At 37.8% G+C, this 14899-nt stretch overlaps 1 protein-coding gene across 2 annotated transcripts in view; it reads left to right on the forward strand.

Moving 5' to 3' along the window:
* Positions 1-14899, forward strand: part of tmem132e (transmembrane protein 132E) — a 410466-nt gene that overhangs the window by 340198 nt on the left and 55369 nt on the right. For both annotated transcript variants that reach the window (XM_005916013.3, XM_005916012.3), the window contains exons 3-4: positions 940-1080; positions 14023-14215. In XM_005916013.3, coding sequence (XP_005916075.1) covers positions 940-1080; positions 14023-14215 — 334 coding nt within the window. The remainder of the gene's footprint in view (positions 1-939; positions 1081-14022; positions 14216-14899) is intronic.

Raw genomic sequence — 14899 nt, forward strand, 5'->3', positions numbered from 1 at the left:
TTGGAAGATGCACACATACAGTATGTGCATTACATTTACTGTTATTACTTCTTTGGCCCTTGGGTTATTATGTAGAATAGTTTTGGAGATGGGGGAGAGAATGGTTTTATTTACAGAACTATGTAAAGTTCTACAATATTTATCAAGTGAACTGTTGTGCATGTACGTGTAAATATTATAAATAGTCTTAAAAAATATCTGAATTCATTTTAAAGCCTAACGGGGGCGGTAAAACACTGCAGTGTTCACAACACTCCACTCAGTACACTTTAGGGTCTGGCCTTTTTAATGTGAATACCTGAAATATTAAGAGGCAGCAGGGAGTATGTTTGGTTTCCAGGTTCAAACATTCTTCCTTGTTGCAGTGTCCTGGAGCAACAAACAAGCCAAAATAAATAAATAAATAATCATCTCAAGGACTCGTGCTGGTAACCTTGACCTATCTATAAAGTGTGTTCTCCCTGAAGAGCTAAGGGCTAAGGAAGGGAGATTGCACATGAGACTCAATCAACAGTTTTTAGGAATTTTAAAGGTGGCTTATTTTGTTTTAATGTAAAATGCAGTTCAGTAAAAGCTCAATGGTGTGTATGAACTTTCTCAAAAAGCAGGTGAACCGAAGCTTGTGGCTTTCAGGTGTTAATTCGAAATGAATATCCAGTGGGTTCAGTAAAAAGCTTTATAGATCTGATTTTGCAGAGAGTGTAAGTGAGCACTCTGACCTGAAGTGCTCCTACCTTTCTGCTCTCATGTATCACTGCACTGTCATCTTCATTCATCTTTGTTATTGATTCATCTGTGGAATTGCTTTTGCCATGACGCAATCCAGGGAGGAGGCCTGTAGCACAGAGAGGGTATCCACCTCTGACCTTGCACATAAATCATCCCCCTTAATAAAATTGACCACCTCTATTATTTTTTCTCTCTCGCCATTTCCTGCAGGGTCAAAGCTAAAAAGGGGGTAAACCTGCTCCAAACCAACTCGAAGAGCCCCCAGTGGAAGGTTGAATGGGAGGTGCAGTCTGGCGCCAAGCATTCCATCACCACCATCGATGTGAACAAGAACAAAGCAGTCAAGCAGGGGTAAGTCAACAGCCCTGGGCCTAAACACACTGGGTCTGTCTAACCAACTACTGCCGCTGCAGCTGTTGATTTCTGCTCCTGCTCCAGCTACACAGAGACGGTGGTATTTGTCTTCCTTAACTATGGACAAAAGATCTATTTTCCTTTGACTAATCAGTCATAGTTACCTGATGAAAGGCAGCTTCTAAAAGCATATGCTCAGACAGAAGATAAAACACACCATTGTCCCAGTGACTAAAGCACCCTCTGCCTTATAGGCCAAAGTTAAATGAATGAAGATATTATCTGCTTAGTCTCACTACATCTGCCGTCAATTTAGTTTACGTGGAGAGATGAGGTAGATGATTGTGACTGCTGGCATTAAAATACCTTTGAGATTAGATCTTGTCTGAGAGCAGTAATTACACCTCAGGCTTCTCAAAAGAGTAAAAACACCACCCAGTCGTGGTCCTGTGGTGTCTGACGGGATAGTAATGGACTCTGTGTGGCCAGATTCTATGGTAAATGCAACTTGGTAAATAAAGTAGAGCTGCAAAGAGATTTGCAAGCTTAATGCAGTCTAAACTGCATACAGCTTAATGCATTCGTTAGCATGCGTTTAGGAACAGCCTAATTGATTTGACCGGTAAATGGAGGTGAACCGTGTACGGGATGCTCCGATAACTTTTCTTCCACGCACTTAAAGGTCCGATTTACCGAAAACAATTCAAACTACAGTATGAAATGAGGCCCTGCAAAGAGGGTTTGCTGGTTTGTTTTAGTGCCTGCGCGGTGTGTTCCTCTGTCTCAGTACAACAGAGGTAATAAGTAATTAAGCTGAAATTTGATACTCCAGTCAATGAAATGCTATAATTAAAAAGCTCAACAGGATTTTGTTCATAAGCGATGATAAAATGGAACGTCAGGTTGTCAGGTGGATTGGTGCGTACAGGCCAGCAGTAATGCAGGGATTGCACTAGATCAGGCTGGTAGGGAGAAGAGAACTGAGCTGAAATTAAGAGGTTTCAATTAGATTAATGTTTTAACACCAGAGCCCCAAACATTACAAAACTGCTGGGGGGGGTCATTCTGACCCCGCCCTGCAAGAACAGAAGCAAAGCCAGAGAAGAAATCATTTCTTAAAGAAATTAAGTTGTTAGAAATATGTAAGATTAAGTTTTAGGGCTTTTATTATTTTTACAAATGATTTCGTTACAGTTCAGAAAGGTAAAACTTATTTTAGCATCCACTAATAACGGGTACAGCAAACAATATAATAACTAACACATCTGAATAATTCAATTATTGCAGATGAAGAACATTATGAAAAAGCTAAAAATGAATTTTACATAAGGTGTGGCAGGCCTATTAGTTACGCTAATACAAAGGAAGTATTAAAAACGGAGAGCTTGCAGTGAGCCAGACTGAACCAGTCGGTGGCTGCATTTTAAACCACAGGAGGCTACAACAAAATAACAAGCACGTTTTAATAGATCTATCATTGTGAAAGTAGAACAGTGAGAGTTTATGATGTCATCCACCTCCTCTAACACCAGACCTCATTCAGCATCCATGCTGTTCCTCCCCAATCTGCAGCTCTCTGCCTCATCAGCTCTGCTCCTCAGGCCTGGGTGCCCTGCTCCAGATTTCACCTTTTACTCGTTCAGATTAGCTCCCCCCCACTTCTCTCCAAACCCAGCAACCCACCCGGCTCTCCGTGCATCCATCATTGACTCTGATCCAGACCAAATATATAACAAAATAAGAGGAAAATAATACAACTGAAATTTGTTACAGGCAAGTGACCAAAGATCCGAATCATATGCAATAACAGATAATTAGAAGAGCAACATCAAAAGCAGTTACATTGGCGAATTTTTCAGTCCTTTGAAATGGACTGAAAATCCCCCCATCATGAGTCATCATGAGCTCTGGGTGGTAATTGAAATGTATCTGTTGGATAGCCGGGCTCAGCCTTAGAAATAAGATGTGGATGATATACACAGTGAAGACAGTGTACCAAAAGGCACTAGCTGAGGCGGTTTGGACATGTGATTAGGATCCCGCATAGGTGCCTTTTCCAGGAGGTTTCGGGCACGCCCAGCAGAGCTGGGAGGAGATTCCAGGGTAGACCCAGAATACACTGAAGGGATTATATCATCCTCCCTGGGAGTGTCTCAGGATTCCGCAGGAGAGGCTCTAGGAAAATGTTGCTGAGGAGAAGATCTAGAATATCCTTCTTAGCCCGATGAAAGGAAAATGAAAGGAAGGAAGGTCATCATTTCTTTGGTGTTATGGTTCTAATGGAATGCATTTGGCAGTAGAGATTCTGGGTTTTTACAGAGTAATCTTTAAAAACTGTCCAGGAGAAATGCTTTAAAATAAACCTAAAAATCTATTTGCCTCATTATTGTTTTATTGGTAAAAAATAAAAGCAAAAAATCTGAGCAAATGCACAAATATGTTTAATTGCTATTAACGTTGGGTGCACACACCCTGTAAACAGGTGCTTCCACAATAACACAGTGAACATCCATTATGGGTCTTTACAAGAGTGCAGTTCTCCCAGCCTGCAAGCTTGATCCACTGAGGGAAAGCAACTAAAAATTAGCAACTATAAATCACGTTATGTGATGTGTTCAATTTATTAAGACCTGAAGGACTGGGAGCTTGGCTAGAGACGTTAGCAACTGCTGGTCTATATATTGGCATCCCTGCGGAGTCCTGATGGTTGGGAGGAGGAAAAGAGCAGCAAGGAAGAAAACAGAATAACCTCACCTGAGAAAGAGGTCCACCATTTCTCTCCTGTTTATTTCTTAGCGCCTCCTTAGCGACAGCCGTCCTTGCTATATTTAGTGACCCGTGTCATGTAGTCTTTGCTACCCTGTCACCATGTGGGAAATGTCCAGTTGGGGGTCAAGCATGGACAGAAAAACAGTGTGTCACACTGCATTTTCTCAAAAACCAAGTCAATTGAGTGGCCACCTAGAGCAAAACCAGCAAACAATGAGCCTCTAAAGTCAAGCAGTGGAGTCGGGGACTCATGCCTCATTCCCATAAAATCGATTGAACATGAGCTTGAAATCCGTTTTATATAAAAGGCGCCCACGCCATGCTGAAAACTGTTGTGAAATTCATTCACATTGCTTATATTTGGGGTTGTGATTTTTTTTACGATGGTATTTCCAGACAGTTCGAACACTAAATTGAACTCAAAATTACTGATATGCTTTATTAATTATGTACTTTGTGACACTGGCAAATTATTTGTATTCCCAAAGTCATTTCATAGATATAAGAATACATGTCTTTAAAAATGATCGAAGAGTTAAAAAAAAATAAGAGTAAACAAAAATAACTCTCAAGTTAATCAAAGCCAGTATCTATCTATCTATCTATCTCTCTCTCTCTCTCTTCTCTCTCTCTCTCTCTCTCTCTCTCTCTCTCTTGTATATATATACATATATGTATATATATACATATATGTTGTATATACATATATACATATATGATATATATACATATATGTATATATATACATATATGTATATATATATATATATATCATTTATAAACACCCAGCACGCCCCTGCGGGCGGTTTATCCTTCAAGCTCGGGTCCTCTACCAGAGGCCTGGGAGCTTGAGGGTCCTGCGCAGTATCTTAGCTGTTCCCAGGACTGCGCTCTTCTGGACAGAGATCTCCGATGTTATTCCCGGGATCTGCTGGAGCCACTCGCCTAGCTTGGGAGTCACCGCACCTAGTGCTCCGATTACCACGGGGACCACCGTTACCTTCACCCTCCACATCCTCTCGAGCTCTTCTCTGAGCCCTTGGTATTTCTCCAGCTTCTCGTGTTCCTTCTTCCTGATATTGCTGTCATTCGGTGATATATATACTATATGTATATATACATATATATACATATATGTGTATATATGTGTATATATATACATATAGTATATATGTGTATATATACTATATGTGTATATATTGTATATATATACTATATGTGTATATATTGTATATATATACATATATGTATATATATATATATATACATATATGTGTATATATATACGTATATATATACATATATGTTATATATATACAATATATACATATATGTATATATATACATATATGTATATATATACATATATATACATATATACATATACATATATTATATATATGTATATATATACATATATGTGTACATATATGTGTATATATACATATATGTGTATATATACATATATACACATATACACACATATACATATATACACATATACACACATATATATATACACTATATACACATATACACATGTACATATATACATATATATACACGTATATATTTATATGTATATATATACATATATATAACATATACGTGTATAATATATACGTATATATGTATATATACGTATATACGTAGTATATACTATATATACGTGTATATATATACATATATGTATATATACGTGTATATGTGTATATATACGTGTATATATATACATATATGTATATATACGTGTATATATACTTGTATATACGTGTATATATACTATATTGTATATATACGTGTATATATACACTATATGTATATATACGTGTATATATACATATATACGTGTATATATACGTGTATATATACACATATATGTGTATATATATTATATATACACTGTATGTATATATATATATATATATACTGTATTATAGTTATATATATATATATATACTATATATACATATATATATATATACATATATACAATATACACACACATATACACACATATATGTATATATATGTGTGTATATGTGTGTGTATATGTGTATATATGTATATGTATATATATACACATATATGTATATATATATATGTGTGTATATATCAAACTGTTGGCTTGTTTGCCATTTTCACAAATGTGGCAAAGCCGCTTTGGCTTTTTTTTTCTTTTATGTTACTACTGGGCAGCATGACTCATACAGAAATTCAGGAAATTTGAATACACAAGTCGTTCTATCTTGAGACAGAAATAGCATTTTGACAGTGATTGCTCTTAATCTAGGAGGACAAAGATTTGAGATTCAGCCCTGATAATCAGCCTGTCTGTCTGCTGGAGTTGGCATGTTTCCCCTGGGTCAGAGTTAGCTTTCTCTTTATGCTCTTGTTTCCTCCAGCAGTCCAAAGACATGCGTGTTAGGCCACAGTGACAGAGGCTTAGATGGACCAGTCATTGACCCACAGGTAATCGCCAGTCACTAGGGAAAAGTATGTATTCTGCAACCAGCTGGGGAATAGCTACTGGAGGTTACTGATAGTCATTTGCGTGAATTTGATTCAAATAAGCAGAAGATGCTGCACCAAAACTCTCCTTGGCTGGTTGCTGCAGTTACCAATAGGTGGCATGGAACACACTCTCTGAAGAAGTAAGTAAATGTGACTGGTCTCTATGTCTGTCTAACCGGAGCCTAATCTAGTGATTGCAAGTGGTTGTCAACTCCTGTGCCCATCATAGTGCCATAGGTTGGACCACTTGTAACCTGTGAAAGCAGAGATTCACCATACCTCCCTACAACAAGTGATCAAGAAAGTGAATGAGGTCTAATAACCATTATTACAGTGGTCTAAATTATGTCTTAATTTGCAGCTGTGCTGAACTTGGGTCAACTAACCCAAACTAGTAAAAGATGTCTATTAGTGAGACAGAAAACAGCATTTTCTCATTTAATTTAGTATTGACTACTCTAAAGTAAATGGATGTATTACATGTTTAGTTGCAAAAATACAACTAAATTGGCATTACTTCTTTCATTCTGACAAAAACAAACTGACAAATGTTGCCATACAACCTGGTTACATGTATTTTAATGGCGTCTTTTGGGAATGACTTATCACGCCCACATTTCTTTAAGCAATCTTTTTTTATTCTATTCTGTTATGACTAAAGGAAGTCTGCTCCTTCCTCTTTTTACTTCTTTGAGCTAAATAATGAAAGTAGGTGAAAATTTCTTACATTTTAAGCAAGACTCTATGTGCAGAAGCCTAAGACTCAAAGACTTTACAGTAATGAGCCCAAAAATACATGAATACTCAAGACAGTTCTTTCCCTAATCACCCAATTAAATGTGGTAATAGGGAGAAATCTATTCTGTTTTCTAAGTTCAATAATTGTTCTCGTTCATATGTTTTGTTTTGTTTTTTTGGTTACCACTAAGCAAGTCACCAGTCTCAGTCAGACACATGCACAAACACGCACTCTGCTAAAAACACAAGCATACACACAGCAGCATCATTTTGCATCTCATTGGCGAACACATCTGAGCACCAATTCGGTTTGAACATCTGGTTTTGTTTACTCAAAATTACCTGAATCTGAGGAAATGGGGTGACAATGTTTTCCCTTCAGGGCGCGTTGTTGATCTCTTCATCACTCTCCGCTCTTTATTATTCTTTAGCTGTCCTCATCAGCTCGCACTTCAGCCGGCGCTGGAATTAGTCAACATATTTCTTTGTCTGTAACCCTCCATCTGGAACGGTCCCGTTCTAACAGCAGCTCGTTGATAACGCCACATGAACCGATGCATTATTGATCGCGGTCAGTGGGTTTCAAATGAATAATGTTCTTGAAAACACTGTGGCAATGCCTCTGTCATTTAATAAGATGTTTCTTAGTTCAGTTTAATAATTCAGGGTTAAACAAGAGAAGCAGGGAAAAGACTCTGAGAACATTTTTAAATGCCAATATTGACTCTTAACAAAGGCTTCAGGAGGACAGGCGAGTACAGTGTTTTGCAAAGCTGCTTCATCGTCACTGATGTTTGCCCGTTTTTGACTCTGCAAAGGAGAGAAAATGTGTTTCTTAGCACAAAAGGCGTCCTCTGTTGGCCTGTGTACACAAACTGTTTCCACACTCAAGTAAGACTCTTTCAATGAACACAATGCACGGTTTACTTTGTTGGCATGTTTTATGATCCAGAAAAGTGCTTTTTCCTGAGATGTGGGGAAAAGCAGCAGCTGAAAAGCAACTCAACTCAGTTTTAGAAGTTTTTAAGGCCCCAAACTTTAGCTGTTTGTTGGTGTACGTGAGCATTAGGGCTTTTTAAAAAGTCCTTTAATAGAAATAAAGAAACTGGATTACACAAGCGTGTCATAGCTTGTCGAAGGCACGTTTTTCCACCCGAAACCTGTCATTCTAGTCAAACAGCACATGTTGAAGTGTTGTTTTAAATTTTAAGCAAACTTTGACTTTCTTTTAAATGTTCAAAAAGTCATACTTAAGGGCTGTAGTGCCATTGACTTAAGCATGAACCATTTTCAACTCTTTGTTCATCGTTTTTGTTCTCCTGCTTTTGTAACCCTGCCTTGCAGCGCTTTGATCCAATGAACACTCCCTGTTAATCAGTTCAAACAGACCTTTGATCAAAGAACGAAAATCCCCCTGAGCTCTGAAAAAGCCCCGAGCTGCAGCTTTTAAAATATATACTTTGTGCTATACACACAGAACATCATTAAGTTAATGGAGACAAGGCCAGACTTTCTTGAGCCATGGTTTCTCCCTTCATTTAGCCCTTTGGTGTGAAATCACACATTTAAGATTTCACCGCCCACTAATATTTAAAAATGCCTTTGTGTTGAGTTTTGTGACTCCATCATTAGCTCAAGTGAGTCATCGTGAATAATTGCATGATAGCGTTAAGAAGGGGAGGTGTCCATGGATCCAAAAAGTCCATCCGGGCTTCCTTTTCAAATGGTTTACATCTTCAAGGAGTCGCTGTGTGGAAGCTCCGACACTATCTAGTTTGACTTTTTCATCAGTCTGCTTTTTGTACAGCTGCATTGTTGGACTGTAAGTCCACTTCCCGAAAACCAGTCACATGGTTGTGGTACTTAATATCCCGGACGAGGCTACAAATCACAAAATGTATGTCTTAAATAATTTGGTAGCACTTTATAATAATTTTACACCATTAAGCATCATTAAGTCATTAGTAAGTGCTTAAGTCATCATTTATACAGCATTACTCCTCCTTAGTATTCTATTAATAATACAGATATTATTATGACAATGTTTTTGTGATTACTGTTAAGATGATGTAGCGGCAGCGGTAGCTGTACATGGTGTAACATTAACAGATGGATAAACATACCTGTATTTATAAATGACACTAAGGAGGAGGAATGATATATAAATGATGAATTAAGCACTTATAACATATAACATAATACCACATTAATATTTTTTTATGCCTTTAGCTTTTGTTTTGTATAGATGCTGGTTTAAAAACTAGAAAAACAACTAGCTTAATTATTAGTGTAACTATTATTACTATTAGTTTCTCATTTTTCCTTTTATGTATGTATTTATTTGTCTGTTTTTAATGGGCACACTGTACATTAGTAACAGACCTGTAACTCATCAGTATTTCCTGGCTGGATAATAAAAGCAAAATAAAAAAATGGATTTATCATATTAACATACAACATTACACATATTTAAAAAAACAACAACAACATACCAACGATGGCAACAGGAGGACAAAATCATCTCGGTGCCCACAGAACTGATAACTGATTAATACAACCATATCTATAAAGGGCATTTAAATGTTGTATGTATTGTCTATAATATCAGAAATAAGGCAGTATGTTTAGCAAAAAACGGAGTAATCTCCGCGCCTGTAAAATAAAAAAATGACGATGGTTATTTATTGAAAACCTTTTAAAGTTCTTTTTTTTATAAAAACTGTAACAGGTTTAAACCATTTAGACCATGTTGTAATATAATAATGAATATGGGAGATGTGTGGACATGTCGTTTTGTTTCTATATAGAGTCAGCCAGAATAAATGTAATAATAAAACGTTTTAAAATTTAAGACTCAAATTAAAGTTTAACTATGATTCGCAGGTATTTGTGATCGTCTACAGCTGGAGTTTGTCTCCTAAAATGTAAATGCTAGGTTCCTCCACAGAATGGCCTCATTTGGTGAAAAACACACACACTGATTTGGATCCCAATTAAAATTGTTAAAAAGTGTTATCTAATGAGGTACACTACACATACACAGTGAGTTGGACGAGTCTGGTTTGATTTAGTTCAGCAGGAGAATTAATTAGGGCTAATATAATTAGGTGTATGTTGTTGTGGTGGACGGGTTACAGCAATGGGAAATCAGGGCATCAATGCAGGACAGTGACAGCACTGACATTTCAAAGTGAACCATCGGAAAATTGTAAACGGGAGAAAAAGTCACATGAGTGGGTCTGTCGTGCAGGAAAAGTAGCTAACGCACACGGGGACATTCATCGGATGAAGCCGATTGTTGTAGAAAATGTGTACCAAAACACACTAGAGCTGATACCTGTTCATTGATTTTCTTCCACTTATCTAATTCAGGGTCATTCAGGTGCCACCGGGTGAGAAGCAGGGTAAACACCTGGACAGGTCCACAGTCTATCACAGGGCCAACACATAGAGACAGACAACATTCACACCTATGGGCAATTTCAAATCAGCAGTTAACCTAACGTGCATGTGCTTGGACTGTGGGAAGAATCCAGAGGACCCGGAGAGAAGCCATGCAGGCACAGGGAGAACCTGCAAACTCCACACAGAAACACCCCAGGTGGCCCGTGGATTTGAACCAGACCTTGGCTGTGATTTGACTGAGCTGACTGTGCATTTCTTTGCTTTTAAGATTATTTTTCTGTCTGTAATACAGCCAAGCAGAAAATGAAGTGGCATTAACTGGCAAGACAAAACTCTAAAGTGAAACATTAATTTCATACTCTGGAGTTGTTCTGTGGAGTCACGATGCAGATAACAGCAATGTAAGGAGGCAGAGAGGCCATGTTAAGCCATGTGGTAACAGATAGCAGTGCCATAATTCCTCAGATCTGCTCTGTGGATTCAGATCTAAAAACTAATGTCATAATGTCAAGTGAATCTACAGCTCCTTTGAGTCAAAAAATCCGAGCTTTTCTTCTGCAGCTCTCAGCTACAGTTTCATATTTTGCAGTTCACTCTCATAAAAAAGAAGTATGCCCTCTAACCTAAACCACTGTATTGTGAACACCATTTTCCTTCCCTCCAGCATGGTGGCAGGCAACATAGTATTGAGCGGCTGTACCCGCACTCACTCTAGTGGGCTGTATTGATGACAGTTTGAGTGTGTCACAGACAGACGGAGGTGTTTGTTTTCACTGAGTGATGTCGAGACAAATAGGCTGAGATCTCATCTCGGTGTTCCTGAGAGGAACCTTTTGTGGGCGGACGGTTGTACATGGAGTTTGATCCAGCTTTCATTAAAAGCCTCTCAGCTTGAATGCTGGGATGGCTTTCTGCTTTTTGTGAAGGACAGATAGCTACTGTTTCAGTTTTCGCTAAAGGTGAGGCTTGGGTGGGATGATTCTCGCAGCAGCTGGAAAGAGAATTAATTTGCCTCTTCACCACCAGCGAGATTGTTTAATGTTAGGCTTGTTGAACCTGAGGATTACAAGCCCAACATGTAGAATTTTCATAATAAGAAGGCCGCTGTGGGTCTTGAATCGTTGACGTGGTTGTGATAGTAAAAAGATAAGCAAAAGTTTCTGGTAGATGGAGGCACAAAGGGTGATGGTGCTCAGATAGTTTGTGTGCATGGCCATGAGAACAATCAGGTTACCTACCAATAGCGATTGATCGGTTAGAAGCAAATCTGCAGCCCATTTAATGACGTCTATTCCAAAGTGAGAGGCAGAACAGAATTTGCAATCTCCTTGCACAGACTCAACACTGAGACCTTTGGATAGAAGGAGAAAGCTGGCAAGATTAGGGAGCAGTGATTGGTTATTGACAAGACCCTTCTCTCTGTTTCATTTAAAGTCAATCCCTGAATAAGTCGTTGTATATGATAACTTAATAAAGTGAGTAGGAAAACCATTAGAAAACTATTATTTCTCAATAATGCCCCCTTTGACACTCATATATAAGTAAAGGATATAGGAACATTTAAAAACATCTAATATCAGGTTTTTTCTTTAACTGTGCACTGTAATTACAGTACATGCCAATTATTTTGTTCCCTGCCTTTAAGATAGTTCCTTATTTTTCAAAATGTAACCATATCATTAGTTAAAATGAGAAAATTTCAGCACGCTGTCTGCTGATGGCTGGGATATGTGTTAAGTTCCAGTGCGAGACCTCGAGAAATACTGCTGTCGTGTCTGAAATGTTACCGTTAGAAAGTGCTTTAATTTTCCAAGAAACCAAAGAAATTTGTGACTGAGTGCGTGTTTCTTAAATCTAAACTTAAAGTTAGTAAGAAAAACAAAACAATTAGCATAAAAACACAAATTCACACAACAGCAACAACATGCAACATCCTCCCTTTCTCTCTGCAAGGCGGCCAAAGTAGTGCTGGTTGAGAAAGGGAGAAAATTAAAAGGAGATGCAGTTAAATACTGAAAAATAAGTGCCAGTCAGAAACTGGGTGGATCCAGAACACCAGCTGAAACACTGTGAGCTGAAGATCAGTTTGAACCGGTCGCAGCAGGTGGCCCCGCCCCCTACCTGAGCCTGGTTCTGCCAGTGGTTTCTTCCTGTTAAAAAGGAGTTTTTCTTTCCCACTGTCGCCAAAGTGCTTGCTCATAGAGGGTCATATGATTGTTGGGTTTTTCTCTATCTATTATTGTAGGATCTACCTTACAATATAAAGCACCTTGAGGCGACTGTTACTGTGATTTGGCGCTGTATAAATGAAATTGAATTGAAGTTTTTGGATACTTGTACTTGATGTTTTGATATAAAAACATATAAAAGTATCTCTCTCTCTCTCTGTTCTAAAAGTGTATCCTGATTATTTTATATGACTGCTTTTCTACATGTGTTTTTTGCTGTAATCGGTATATTCCTAGTAAATGTTTGCTACATTTGAAAATATACATTTTTATATCATTTTGTCAGATTATTGCTGTTATAAATACTACAATTTACATTGTAATTTACTTGCCAAGTAAAAATAAAAACCTGATATCTGGATATCCCTAAACAGACGGTAGAGTGAGCCAGCAATATTAGCATTCTGCTGGTTTGCATGAGCAGAACGGGGTGGAATAATGACCCAATCTAAACTCATGTTTCAGTCTGCTCCTATGACCTTTAAGATTCAATAGCATTGTTATCTACCTTGTATCTGTCAGGAAATCTGATGAAGACAGTGAAGGAGCTGTTTATGATCCCGCCGACTGAATGAAAAGTTGCAATAGGGAGTTGTCATCATCGACTATGGCTGACAACTCCTGAGCTCTGCTGAATGCGCGACATTGATTTGACTAGAGCAAAAACCAAATCCTAGAGCCAAGATTTTAATCAGAGGTCTTGTCCAGGGCAGCTTTGTGGCCATTGACTCACTGATCCAACAACAAAACTGTGATCAATCTTCAAACAGTTCCTTTCTATTCAAGAGAGAAAAAGTTACGGCCTTATTTTGGAGGTGATCACCTGCTTATGTATATGATTATATGCAGAACTTATATATATGGTGTTCTATTGAAGGTCTACAAAAAGTTCTACTTACAGATATGTAAATGTAGAATCGCTTTGAGTGAAGAACAAATACTGAAACTGCGCCATCTGAGAAGTATCTATTCAGCTCTAAAGCTCTTGGCTGCAGTGTTTCTCACGCTGAAGTCTTAATGAATGCATTATTTCTTCGTTTCAACTCAAGGGTAACTCGGGGACAGCGTTAAAAATAAATTAAAAGCAGTGTGTCAACCACACACTAAATGACATTTTTAATAATTAAGCACTATCTAGTCAACAATTTCATCACTGAAAACGAATATGCTGCCAGAATGTCTGCTTATGTACACTCTCCTGCGTTTGAATGAATATGTTGCTATGAGTAGTGTTTGACATTTACGCTGGGCTCTGTTTGATGGCTGTCTCCTTGCGGTCTGGCAGGGATGTTGTGGGCAATGTCGAGGTGATGCAGCTGGACTTTGAGATGGAGAACTTCACCAGCCTCTCGGTAACCAGAAGGATCAACTGGAACATTGATTATAAGGGACAAAACCCGCCACCTGATTCAGAGAAAGTCGTGACAGAACTGACGGTAGTGCAGCGGGACATTCAGGCCATCATCCCTCTGGCCATGGTGAGTAATGACAAATTCATATGGATGTAATTTTTTAAAATTCATATTCATTTTATTTTACTCAATATTATTTAATTTCAAATGCTGATCAATTAAGTAATTTATAGTTAAGCTGTTAGTGAAGGTTTCTGCCTTAAGCCTTTGAAATATAACACATATTATGTGGTCACAAAATATTTTTCTAGTAAAACCATCACTAGGTCTGATATTATGAGCCAAATTCTGTGTGGACTATTACATTAGCCATTGTGTGACTTCCACAGAAGCAGAATAATACACTGGTTGGTTTCTTTAAAAGCTCAGTACCCTTGTGGAATATAACTCTGACAATGTGTTAGTGCTGCAACATGCTTATGTAAGGCTCTGAATAACAGGGACTCATTTCTACTACAACTAAACTCTAAATACAGTGGAAAGAAACACAGCTTTGGTAAATAAGAGCCAGTCTGTTATATTGCAAATGAGAAATACATTATACTCTAGATATTTTTGTAAATACTTGATACCTATTTCTAAGTACTGGCACACAAAACAGATGTTTCACTTTGTTACTGTTAAATAACACTAAAATATCGGCTGTTACAGTCACCAGTATTTTACGGGACTGCAGTGATTTATTTAAACAGGAAGAGAATGTGTAGAATAGAATAATCTACACTTTGGAATGCAAACAGTTACAGTATT

Source organism: Haplochromis burtoni, unplaced genomic scaffold (genome assembly GCF_018398535.1).
Source record: "Haplochromis burtoni strain Fernald_Lab_line unplaced genomic scaffold, NCSU_Asbu1 Contig_17, whole genome shotgun sequence".
NCBI lineage: Eukaryota > Metazoa > Chordata > Actinopteri > Cichliformes > Cichlidae > Haplochromis > Haplochromis burtoni.